The sequence below is a fragment of the Chiloscyllium plagiosum genome, chromosome 6 (genome assembly GCF_004010195.1).
Source record: "Chiloscyllium plagiosum isolate BGI_BamShark_2017 chromosome 6, ASM401019v2, whole genome shotgun sequence".
Lineage (NCBI taxonomy): Eukaryota > Metazoa > Chordata > Chondrichthyes > Orectolobiformes > Hemiscylliidae > Chiloscyllium > Chiloscyllium plagiosum.
This window is the reverse complement of record NC_057715.1, coordinates 111636978-111650612: the sequence shown is the minus strand read 5'-3', so window position 1 is coordinate 111650612 and position 13635 is coordinate 111636978. Positions and strand designations below refer to the sequence as shown.

General features: G+C 44.5%; 1 protein-coding gene across 3 annotated transcripts in view; it reads right to left on the bottom strand.

The window, feature by feature from the left end:
• Nucleotides 1-13635, bottom strand: part of sts (steroid sulfatase (microsomal), isozyme S) — a 68000-nt gene that overhangs the window by 45270 nt on the left and 9095 nt on the right. For all 3 annotated transcript variants that reach the window (XM_043692408.1, XM_043692406.1, XM_043692407.1), the window contains exon 3: nucleotides 3992-4113. In XM_043692408.1, the coding sequence (XP_043548343.1) occupies nucleotides 3992-4113 (122 nt within the window). The remainder of the gene's footprint in view (nucleotides 1-3991; nucleotides 4114-13635) is intronic.

Genomic DNA, 13635 nt, shown 5'->3' with positions numbered 1-13635 from the left:
GAGAGAGAAGAAACATTGGCCAGTGTTCTTGTTATTTCACAACAATTGGCAGAGCAGTGCAGATGTGGATCTTAAATTTGACTGCTAACCACTGCCAATAATGTTCTGCCAGCCAGATAATATAAACATCTTTTGGGTTGATTTTGATTAAAGCACCTGAGTTATTCACAGCCTCTCACTGAGCTGTCAGATAGCAAAATAAAGCTATACACTGAGCAGATTCCTGGACCTATTCAACATGCTATCCTCCAAGCTATCATTGGCAATCAAACTACATTGTGAGCAATGGTCAGAGTACTCATTAATATACACAAACATGAAGCAGCCAAATGCTCCTGTTCCAATGCTCCTAATATACCATTTGCTTTCTTCACCACCTGCTGAACCTCTATGTCTACTTGTAGCAACTGGTGTGCAAGGACACCCAGGTCTTGTTGCATTTTCCCCTTTCCCAATGTATTGCCTTTCAGATAATAATCTGACTGCCCATTTTTGCTACCAAAGTGGATGACCTCATAATTATCCACATTATAATGCATTGCCATGTATTTGGCCACTCACTTAATTTCGCCCATTCTATAGGGAAATACTTCTTTTGGCCAGTCAAAGAAAAGCTAGCCAAGGTTTGGGATGAGATGAAGGATCAGGTCAGAGAGAGATTTGATGAGTGATCCCAATTCCCTGAACTGAGGAGCAAATAAGCTTGGAGACACGAATTATTTGATTGGGGAAAATAGCAAAAGCTCTCTCATGCCGAAATGATAAAAGCAACACCACCACTGAGAAGGGGATAGGCTGGACTCGGACAGTCTCACTGCCGACAATATAGAGGATGAGGGTAGCAGTAGGGACGAACTGGAGGTAGATAGGGGTGAGGCCCACGTGGAACCCTTGACGACCTGAAATATGTACTGAAATATGAGCAACCGAGATGCCTCATTGCTCCCCTAGGTGCAGAACAGTGATTAACAATACCACTCACTGCATTCAAGGGCTTGTGGAGAGACAAGCACTTCATGACATGGATGTTGGAGAAGCCCCTCTCATGATGCAATATTTAGAGTTATAGAGATGTACAGAAGGGAAATATACCCTTCGGTCCAACCTGTCCATGCCTACCAGATATCCTAACCTAATCTCGTCCCATTTCCCAGAACTTGGCCAATAACCCTCCAAACCCTTCCTAATCATATACCCATCCAGATGACTTTTAAATGTTGCAATTGTCCCAGCCTCCACCACTTCCTCCAGCAGCTCATTTCATACACGTACCACCCTCTGCGTAGAAAAGTTGCTCCTCAGGTCTCTTTTACATCTTTTTCCTCTCACTCTAAACCTATGTCCACTAGTTCTGGACTCCCACACCCCAAGGAAAGGACCTTGACTACTTACCCTATCCATGCCCCTCATGATTTTATACACCTCTATAAGGTCGCCCCTCAGCCTCCAATGCTCCAGGGAAAACTGCCCCACCCTATTCAACTTCCCCCTAAGGCTCAAATTGTTCAACCCTGGCAACATCCTTGTAGATCTTTTCTGAACCCTTTCAAGTTTCACAACGTTCTTCCGATAGGAGGGAGACCAGAATTTGCACACAATATTCCAAAAGTTACCCACCTAAGAGGTATAGCCACAACATTACCTCTAAACTTTTATACTCAATGTTCTGACCAATAAAGAAAAGCATACCAAATACCTTCTTCACTATCCTATCTGTCTGTGACTCTACTTTCAAGGAATGTGAACCTGTATTCCAAGGTCTCTTTGTTCAGCAATATTCCCCCAGGACCTTACCATTAAGTGTATAAGTCCTGCTCTGATTTGCATTTCCAAAATGCAGCACCTCATGTTTATCTAAATTAAACTCCATCTGCCACTTCTCAGCCCATTGACCCATCTGATCAAGATATCTGAGGTAACCTTCTTCGCTGTCCACTACACCTCCAATTTTGGTGTTAGCTGCAAACTTACTACCTATACCTCCTATGTTAACATCCAAATCATTTATATAAATGATGAAAAGCAGTGGACCCCGCACCATTTCTTGTGGCACACCACTGGTCACAGGCCTCCAGTCTGAAAGGCAACTCTCCACCATCACCCTCTGTTTTCTACCTTCGAGCCAGTTCTGTATCCAAATGACTAGTTCTCCCTATACTCCATGAGATCAAACCTTGCTAAACAGTTTACCATGAGAAGCCTTACTGAAGTCCATATGGATCATGTCCACCGCTCTGCCCTCATCAATCCTCTTTGTTACATCTTCAAAAAACTCAATCAAGTTTGTGAGACATGATTTCCCACGCACAAAGCAATGTTGACTTTCTAAATACATGTAAATCCTGTCCTTCAGGATTCCCTCCAACAACTTTCCCACTACCGATGTCAGGCTCACTGGTCTATAGTTCCCTGGTATATCCTTACCACCTTTCCTAAATAGTGGCACCACGTTAGCCAACCTCCAATCTTCCAGCACCTCACCTGTGACTATAGATGATACAAATATCTCAGCAAGGGGCCCGGCAATCACTTCTCTAGCTTCCCACAGAGTTCTAGGGTACACCTAATCAAGTCCTGGGGATTTATCCACTTTTATGCATTTTAAGACATCCAGCACCTCCTCCTCTGTAATATAGACATTTTTAAAGATGTAACCATCAATACTTCCACATTCTATATCTTCCATGTCCTTCTCCACAGTAAACACTGATGAAAAATACTTGTTTAGTATCTCCCCCATCTCCTGCAGTTCCAGACTTAGGCTGCCTTGCTGATCTTTGAGGGGCCCTATTCTCTCTCTAATTACTCGTTTGTCCTTAATGTATTTGCAGAATCCCTTTAGATTCTCCTTAAACCCATTTGCCAAAGCTATTTCATGTCCTCTTTTTGCCCCCTGATTTCCGTCTTAAGTATACTCCTACTGCCTTTATATTCTTCTCTACTGTCTATACCTGACATGTGTTTCCTTCTTATTCTTGACCAAAATCTCAATTACTCTAGTCATTCCCTACACCTACCAGCCTTGCCTTTCACCCCAACAGGAATTGTCTCTGGACTCTCGTTATCTCATTTCTGAAAGCTTCCCATTTTCTAGCCGTCCCTTTACCTGTGAACATCTGCCCCTAATCATCTTTCGAAAGTTTTTGCCTAATACCATCAAAATTGGTCTTCCTCCAATTTGGAATTTCAACTTTTAAATCTGGTCTATTCTTTTCCGTCACTATTTGAAAACTAATAGAATTATGGTCGCTGGCTCCTACTGACACCTCAGTCACCTGCCCTGCCTTACTTTCCAAGAGTAGGTCAAGTTTTGCACCTTCCCTTCTATTGGCTAGGCAAAGAAATGCCAGCTAAGGTAGGGGAGGAGGTCAGTTACACGCTGGTTTAGCAGCAGTAATTCCAGTTGTGCCGGGTGGCTCCACAAAGCTCTGCATTGACTACTGCAAAGTTAACGCAATGAATGGAGTAGGCACCAACCCAATATCCTGGCTGAAAGATTACGTGGATAGGGTATGCAAAGCAGTCTACATTACCAAGAGAGGTTTACTGGCACATTTCCGAGACTGCCGGTGTGAAGGAGGTCTCTACCTTCATAACTCCAGGTGGGTTATATCGGTATTGAATCAACCCATTCGGAGTCCATCTGGATCTGGTTGTAATCTAAACCTTCTCAGTTTTTGTTTTCTTTGTGGAGATTCGACTCTAATTTCTCTCACCATCTCTGTTATTCAAGAGTTTCCTTTTTGCTCTTTAATCTCATGGGTTTAAGAAGATGGATTATTGGTACAGTAGTTCTCCAAGCTCTCAGATTTCCCCCTGCCCTCACCGTGCTCGTTTCAGCTCTCACTTCGAGCAAATTGCAGCAAATGCTCAGGGAGAAACCTAACTGTGCCATGAAATACCTCACTCTGGCAACAATACTGCAATCATTGCGCATTCTGTTATTCTGCAATTCCTTTCCTTAAGTTGCTTTAGTCGAGAGCACACCTACCTGACCTGATTGGATACCGGCCGGTCAGAACAGCAGCTCTGCTTGGGGTACATAATGCGGCTGCAGCTATGTGCTGGGTCAGTGTTATTCCATCCTTTGCCAGGCTGTCTATGTAGGGTGTTCTGCAACATAGGACAAAGCCTTAAAACAAAAGTATAAAAAATAAAAGAAGAAACACTCAAATAGTCTAGTTTAATGTCAGGAAAACTACTGACATTGTTTATGGATAAAATAGCCTATAGCACTTGTACGATGCCATTTTTCTGGAGGTCGCTATGAAATTTGGTAAGAAGGTAGCAATGTAGTGTTGGTTATACATATCACTGTCACATCCTTGTGCACTAAACAGTCCTATTTTGGTATAAATTACACTTTGGAAATGTTTTTCTGTATCTGAAATGTTGGTCGCAACTTGGAGTTACACAATTTGAGTGAAAGTAATCATACATCAGTAGCTTGTGTTGTATTTTCAAAGCAGAAGTTGGAGCAAACAAATGAGTCACTGTTCCTTTTATCCCCCACCTTGGCCAAGTTACCATCAAACTGCAATGTTCAGTTTCAGTTTCCATCCAGTGCTGTGGATCTCAGCTTCTGGTTTCCTTTACTGTTTCTATGATGATGCACTTCTCCCTGTTTATTCTAGCCCATGTCCTGAACTAAACTGTTTCAGAATCACTGAATGACCTGATTTTACACAGTGTAGCCAACAGTGAATTGGATACTCAGATTCTTTGCTTCAGAGGCCTCCTTCCTCCACCATGTTTCCAGAAATCATAGAATCTCTACAGTGTGGAAGCAGGCCTCTCGGCCTATTAAGTCCATATTGACCCTCCAAAGAGCATCCCACCTAGACCCAACTTCAGCTCCCTACCTTATCCCTATAATCCTGTATTTCCCATGACTAATCCACCTAACCTGCATATCTTTGAACTGTGGGAGGAAACTGGAGCACCCAGAGGAAAGCCACACATATACGAGGAGAAGGTGCATACTCTACACAGACAGTCACTTGAAGATGGAATTGAACCTGGGTCCCAGGCTCCGTGAGGCAGCAGAACAAGCCACTGAGTCACCGTGCTGCCCAATCCTTCCTCTGTCATGTCTCATTTAGAGAGCTGGGACAATTTTCAAGCCTCAAAATGTGGTGTCAGTGGGAAAACTGTCATAAGTGCCTCACATTGTATTCAACAGGAACTTGAATGGCCATTCCTCTGCGTCTACTTTGGGAACATTGATAATTTTATCTAGAATTTCCCATTAGTTCAAAACTTAGCTTTCGAACCCCCAGTCACTTCAATGAAATATTAATTAGAGGAGAATAAAAAGAAAACTGCACCTCAAAACTTAAGTGACACCAAAATAAAAAAAAAAGCAAAAGCCTGCAGATACTCAAAGCTGGAAACATATACTGAGAACGCTGGAGAAACTCAGCTGGTTAGTCAGCATCTATGCAGAGAGAAACAGAGAGAATCATTTGGAGTCTAATGGCTCTTCTTTGAAACTGAAGGGGCTAGAAAATAATGGGGATACTGTTTGTTGTTGACAAAATGAGAGGAGGAGCATGTGGAACAGATGGCAACAGTGCCCAAGCAAAAGTCAAAGAGAGTGCTAATGTTGGTAAAAGAGAGATTAAGATGTATAATAGGTGATAATAACAGGATTGACTATGAGAAACTGGGTCAATTCTGCTGATGAAGGGCTCTGGCCCGAAATGTCGATTTTCCTGCTCCTCGGATGCTGCTAGACCTGCTGTACTTTTCCAGCAACACACTCTTGATTGAAAATCCATGAGGCGAAAGTGAGGACTGCAGATGCTGGAGATTAGGGTCAAGATTAGAGTGGTGCTGGAAAAGCACAGCAGGTGAGGCAGCGTCTGAGGAGCAGGAAAATTGACGTTTCAGGCAAAAGCACCACACTCCTGACTCTGCTGAGAGCAAATTCAACAAGACACTGACAAAACACAGAGAGGGGTGAGTCATGTTACAATCAAAATGCAGAACAATGTTCATACTCTGATGTCACTGAACCCAATGTTGAATCTCAAACTCTGTAAAGGACTTCCTAAGCAGAAAATAAGTTGCACATCCTCCAGCTTCACTTGAACATCGTTGGAACACTGCAACTGGCTTAGGATGGAACTATGAAAAATGTTTCCCATCATTACACTAATCAATTTCTTGCCTCCTTCAGTTCTGGGGAAGCCATACTGGACTTGTTCCACTGTTTCTCTCTCCACAGCTGCTGCCAGACCTGCTGAGTTTCTTCTTTTTGTTTAACTCCAAAATGAATTCCTTCAGAAAGTAAATTTCACATTGGTCTTTTATTTGCTCAAAATTGAGCTTTTGCTGTTCAGCTCAGATTTATTGGGTCTTAAAATGTACAATAGCCCTGGGCAGGGCTCCTTGGCACAGTGGTAGTATTCCTAACTCGAGACCAGGGTTCAAGTACCCTCTGCTCCGGAAGTATGTAACAACATCTCTGAACAGATAACTTTGCTTTAATTGGTATTTTCAACTTGCACTGCATGTTATTACATACCACTGGAGCAGGCCATAATGAAGGACCTCCTGGTTCAGACATAGGGACATTACCACTGCATCATCAGTGCCTGCAGTTTTGAATTTCATTTTTTTAAAAATCAACCAGTTCAGACACATCTCTGTAGAATGTGAGACTTGAACCTAGGCCCTCTGGCTTAGAGATAGAGACACTATCACTGCATGACTAAAGTGCTCAGAATTCCTAGATCAGTGAATTGGCAATCAAAACTTTGAGATATTTTCTAATCAACCTGTTCAGAGAAGCTATTACACAACCTGGACTCCTGGCTCAGAAGTATTGACACTACCACTGCACAAGGACTTTCGATTTCAAAATATCTGCAATAGTACAACAGCTCATGATAAAAAAAACCCAGCCAATTATAGAACAACCCAACGACTTATTAGAGACTCAAAGGAACCTACAATTAAGGAAACACATTAGCAAGTTTGAACATGTCCAACTGAGTAACAGATGCATACATGAAAATAAACTAACCGAGAATTTCAGTATTTGCATTCCAATCAGTCTAAGGTCCTGTCACACCCTTCTCGCAAACAGCTCGAGGCTTTATAAATATTGATTGTTTTCGAACTTAGCTCGCTCTGAACTTTCTAATGCTTTTCTGAAGCTGCTATCCCCAGACCGAGGTTAGGGACTGGGAGACCCTGATTTGCACCTGATCATGTGATCTGATACCGCACTCTTAAAAGGCAGACTTTTAACCTCTTGGGTGGTGGTGAAAAAAGGAAATATATGGGTGTCTTGGTCCTGGAGAGATCTTCTCTCACCAGTTAGATTCCACGTTAGGAAGATCCACTGGGGACTTTCCTGAATCACAAAAATCCAGCATCCAAGTTTAGCAGGTAGCAGGGAAGGCAAATCCAATATTGGCCTTTATTTTGATTCTGATCTCTAGCATCTGCAGTCCTCACTTTCTCCTCCTTTATTTCAAAGGGAATGAATATAAATGGAGGGAGATTTTGCTAAAACAATACAAAGCACTAGTCAGAGCACAGCTGGAAAATTGAACAGTTCAGGGCCCCTGTGGATTTTGACCCCGTGCCAGTGAAGGAACGGCGATATATTTCCGAGTCAGGATGGTGAGTGGCTCGGAGGGGAACTTGAAGGGGGTGGTGTTCCCATGTATCTACTATCCTTGTCCTTCGAGATGGAAATGGTCGTGGGTTTGGAAGGTGCTGTCTAAGGAGCCTTGGTGAATTTCTGCAGTACAGCTTGTAGCTAGTACCCACTGCTGCCATGGTACATCATTGGTGAAGGGAGTGAATGTTTGTGAATGCAGCACCAATCAAGTGGGCTGCTCTGGCCTGGATTGTGCTGAGCTTCTTGAATTTTGTTGGATTTGCAATCAGGCACATGGAGAATGTTCGTGGAGTCTCCTCCCGTGAATTGCTCACTGTTCACCACCATTCATGACTAGATGTAGCCGTACTGCAGAACATAGATCTGACCTGTTAGTTGTGGAATTGTTTAGCTCTGTCTATTGCTTGTGCTGTTTGGTATGCAAGTAGTTTCATTTTGTAGCTTCACCAGGCTATGGCCTTATTTTTATGTATGCCTGGTGCTGCTCCTATTATACCTTCCTACATTCTTCATTGAACCAGTGTTGATTCCTTGCTTAACAGTAATGATAGACTGGGAGTTACACCAGCCATGCGTTTGCAAATTGTGTTTGGGTACAATTCTTCTACTATTGTTGGCTCACATCACCTCATGGATGTTCAGTCTTGAGTTGCTCAATTTGTTCGAAGCCTATCCCATTTATGGGCGGCACGGTGGCACAGTGGTTAGCACTGCTGCCTCACAGCACCAGAGACCCAGGTTCAATTCCCGCCTCAGGCGACTGACTGTGTGGAGTTTGCACATTCTCCCCGTGTCTGCGTGGGTTTCCACCGGGTGCTCCGGTTGCCTCCCACAGTCCAAAGATGTGCAGGTCAGGTGAATTGGCCATGCTAAATTGCCCATAGTGTTAGGTAAGGGGTAAATGTAGGGGTATGGGTGGGTTGCGCTTCGGCAGTGCTGTGTGGACTTGTTGCGCCGAAGGGCCTGTTTCCACACTGTAAGTAATCTAAATCTAATCTAATCTAATCTAAACAACACGTTGAATATATTCTCAAGTGAAAGTGGGATTTCATCTTAACAGGGACTGTGTGGTGTCACTGGGAGATGCATCTGCAGCAGGCAGACTGGTGTGGAGTGGTAAGCTATGTTTTCTCCTCTTGTTGGTTCCCTCACTACCTGATCCAGTCCAGCAGCTTGGTTGGTAGTGTTGCTGCCAAGTCACTCTTAGTAGTGGACATTGAAGTCCCCCACTCATTGGACATCCTGTTCCTTGCCAGCCTCAGTGATTCCTCCAAATGTTATTCAACATCAAGGAGTGCTGATTCATCAGCTGAGAGAGAGTCAGCAGGAGGTTTCCTTGTCCATGTATGACCTGATGCCATGGAACTGTACTCCACTGAACCACCACATCTTCTGGCTCTGTGCTGTGGTAGGACAGAGATGGTAATGGGGTGTCTGGGATGTTGTGTATAAGGTACGATTCGAAAGTGTAGGTATCAGACCGTTGCTGGACTGGTCTGTGAGACAACTCTTCCAATGTTGTCACTGAAGGCAGTTTCCTTTTCTAAATGGGCTGTGGTGGGATTTTAACCTGGGACCCCTGAACATTACCAGGGTTTCAGGATTACTAGTCAACTGACAATACCACTTGGCCGTTGTGTCAATAATAACCAGCTTTCTACCTTATCACGTGTTGAACAAACAGGATATCAAGCAATCTCAACATGGAAATCAACACTAGTACATGGCAACTTCAGCTTGTTACTCACTGGAAGAAGTCTCCATATTGTTCAGCACCAACCGGCACCTTAGGGCATCATCTGGCAATAGATAAAAGCTTTTGTTCACAATCCTCATGGCACCTCTCCTATACTTTTTGATGCCAATTAGAAGCACAGACTTGCCTTTCGTGGTGCACTGACGAGCATTAAAAGGCTTTTTAAAAATGCACTCACAGGACATGGGCATCGCAGGTTGGGCCAGCACTGAGTGCCCATCCCAACCTGCCCTTTTCGGGGGCAGCTGAGAGTCAACCACATTGCTGTGGGTCTGAAGTAGACCTGACTAGATGAGGATGGGAACTTAATGGCAGGTTTCCTTCCCTGAAGGACATGAGTGAGCCAGATGAATATTTTTTCTGAGAATCGGCAATGGCGTCATGCTCTTCATCTTCATGTTCTTCATTCTAGATTTTCTTTTATATTGAATTTAAGTTCCATCATCTGCCTTGGTGGCATTTGAACTTTGGCCCCCAACATTAGCTGAGTTTCTTGATTAATTCACTAGGCCATCGCCTCCCTTCACGGAATATGACAGGGACAGGCACCTAGCTCACAGATTAGACCAGGCTGCATCTCAAGGCTCCTCACTGTTCTCGTAGTGTTCACACACTTAGCACTTAACTGCACTCTCGCAGCATCCATATCTTGTCTGCCATGGTTGTTTGCATGCTGAGTGTGTTGGTCACTTAATAGGTGTGGCACCTTCACCAAGTTGACGCACATGCTATGATTAAGGCTGTGCTGATGAAGGTGTGGCTTTGCAGCTTGGAGCAGTCTGGGGAGACCTCCGGTATAGTCTGGCAGATTGCACCACACCACCCTATGCCCTGTACAACTGCAGCAGGCAGTTGGTGATGTGATAGATGCCTGGGAGCTGGGGGAACGGGAGCTGCTGAGGAGAGGGATGAGAACACTGAGCTGTAGGAAGGTCTCCTTGTTGTTTAAGAGTCCAACTGCATCATGTGCTCTGAACTAGAGAAGTCTTGACTAACATCCAGTTCCAGTAGATGGGAGCTGGCTGCAGAAGACCCATCATGGAATGTCAAGACAAGATGTCAGTGTTTGACTTGCATTGTGGTTACAAACTGCAGTCTGTCTTCATCTCCTTTCTGTTCCGTTTAGTGGCCATCAATAAATTTCTGTTTGGAACTGTCCAAATGCTTGTCTGTCTGTGATGTTCTTCTATTGGAAAACAACAAACTGCTGGCTCTCCAGTGGGCATTAGAGACAGCATAACAGGGATTCAGAGAGGATGTGGCTAAGAACGGGTGAACTGTATGGCCGAGTGGTTAAACGGCAATGAGATTGAGAAGAGATTGTATGCATGAGGTAGTGTCAGCTGTGCTGGTCACGTATTATGAACAGGTAGATAGTACAGGTAGTACAGACACACCTCACTAGGCTGCTACCAAGTATGGAAGATTGTCTAATGAGGAGAGATTGAGTAGGTTGGGCATTGGAAATTAGAAGCACAGTGGCTCAGTGGTTAGCACTGCTGCCTCACAGCACCAGGGTCCCAGGTTCGATTCCAGCCTCGGGCGGCTGTCTGTGTGGAGTTTGCACATTCTCCCAGTGTCTGCGTGGGTTTCCTCTGGGTGCTCTGGTTGCCTCTCACAATCCAAAGATGTGCAGGTTAGGTAAATTGGCCAAGCTAAATTGCCCATAATGTTAGCTGCATTAGTCAGAGGTAAATGTAGGGGAATGGGTCTGGGTGGATTGCTCTTCGGAGGGTCGGTGTGGACTTGTTGGGCCGAATGGCCTGTTTCCACACTGTAGGGAACCTAATCTAAATCTAAAGTTCTTAGGGGACTTGAGAGGGTAGATGCGGGAAAAAATGTTTCCTGTTGTAGACCAGAGGGCTTATTCTCAGAATAAGGCGTTGTACATTGAAGACAGAGATCAGGAGAAATGTATTCTCTCAGAGGGTAGAGAATTTGTGGAATTCTGACAGGGAAAGGGCAGGAAAATGGAATCAAAGATTCTCAGGACAGTCATGATCTCACTGAATGGCTGAGCAGCCTCGATGGGTTGAATGACCTACTTCTGGTCACTCCTCCATTTAGACATCATGATTGAGAAGCAACAAGTTGGTGCTACATGGAATTTGGGCATAATGTTAAACATAGACCCTGTCTGCCATCACAGGTAGCCATAAAGGATTCTATGATATTTCCAACAAAGAGCGGGCGTGATCTCCACATTGTTGTGGCCACATTTATTACTTAGATTAGATTCCCTACAGTATGGAAACAGGCCATTTGGCCCAACAAGTCCACACCGACCCTCCTAAGAGTAACCCACCCAGTCCCATTTCCCTCTGACTAATGCATCTAACACTACAGGCAATTTCTCATGGCCAATTCACCTGACCTGCACATCTTTGTACTGTGGGAGGAAACCCACGCAGACACAGGGAGAACGTGCAAACTCCACACAGACAGTCGCCCAAGGCTGGAATTGAATCTAGGACCTTGGTGCTGTGAGGCAGCAGTGCTAACCACTGAGCTACCATGCCGCCCACTGAGGGATTGATTATTTCATTATTACATTGCTGCATGTGGGAATTTGCACATAATTTGGCTACCACATCTCTTACATTGTACACCCAGGTTTAAAAGTACTTCATTGGCAGTAAGGTTACAACCTGAGACTATGGAAGGAGTGACATAAATGCACATTTTTTTTCCTAATTGTACATCAGGCCATCTTTCTCCATCACATCCCCACCCCGAACCAAGCAAGTTGAGCTTCTTTTTTTCTTTTATTCTCGCATGGAATATTGGAGTTGCTGGCAATTTATTGCCTTTTCTTAATTACCCTGGAACAGATTGGAATGGCCTTGAGAGCCAGAGGGTGGTTAAGAGTCAACTGTACTACATGGGTCTGGGATCAGGTCGGCCAGATCAGGTAAGGATGGCAGATTACCTCCAGGAAAGGACATTAATAAACCAGATTTACTTTCATGACAATTGACTACGGTTACATAGGCACCATTAGATGAGATTTTATCTTCACAAAAATTCCATGTTTTTTGGATTTACAGTCATAGAGATGTACATCAGAGAAACAGAACCTTCAGTCCAACTCATCCATACCGAACAGATATCCTAAATTAATCTAACCCCATTTGCCAGCATTTGGCCCATATCCCTCCAAACCCTTCCTGTTCATATACCCTTCAAATGCCTTTTAAATGGTGTATTTGTACCAGCCTCCACCACTTCCTCTGGCAGCTCATTCCATACACGCACAACCCTTTGCATGAAAAAACTGCCCCTTAGGTCCCTTTTATATCTTACTCCTCACACCTTAAACCTACATCCTCTAGTCTTTGACTCTGCTACCCTGGGGAAAAGACCTTGTCTATTTATCCTATCAATGCCCGCCATGATTTTATAAACCTCTATAAGGTCACCGCTCAGCCTACAACACTCCAGGGAAAACAGCCCGAGCCCATTCAGCCTTTCCCTTTTACTCAAACCCTCCAACCACAGCAACATCCTGGCAAATCCTTACTGAACCCTTTCAAGTTTCACAACATCCTCCCTAACCAATTGATTGAATTAAAATTTCATCACCTATTATGATGGCATTGGAATTTATATTCAATAAGCATTTTACCTGCCTATCTAGATTACCAGTCTAATAGACATTGCTACTAGATAGACAGGCAGGAGGCTGGAAGAGCACAGCAAGCCAGACGGCATCAGAAAGTGGAGAAGTTGATTTTTCGGGGTGTAACCCTTCTTCAGGGGTGTTGACTTCTCCACCTCCTGATGCCTCCTGGCTTGCTGTGCTCTCTCAGCCTCCTGCCTCTCTATCTTACATTCCAGCATCTGCAGTTTTTTTATCTCTAACCAAGACATTACTACGCCATCACCTCGGGTGGCACAGTGGCTAGCACTGCTGCCTCACAGCATCAGGGACCCGGGTTCAGCTGTCACCTATTCCGCCATTAGCCATGCGGCTAATACAGCTGCCACCCCCACGCTGATTGATGATGTCACTTCTGCCCCCATCATGGCCACTCCCACAACCACTTCCACCCCTCACAATTCCTCATGCATCACACGTGACTCACTTCCGCCCCTCACGTCATCGCTGATGCCACATGCTCAGTGACTTCTGCCACCCCTACTGCCGTTGTCACCACCACTTCCGCCCCCACCAGCGGCACTCACCTGCATTCTGCTGACATGCCCCTCATAGAACCCACTGTCACTATCCCCACCCCCCAGA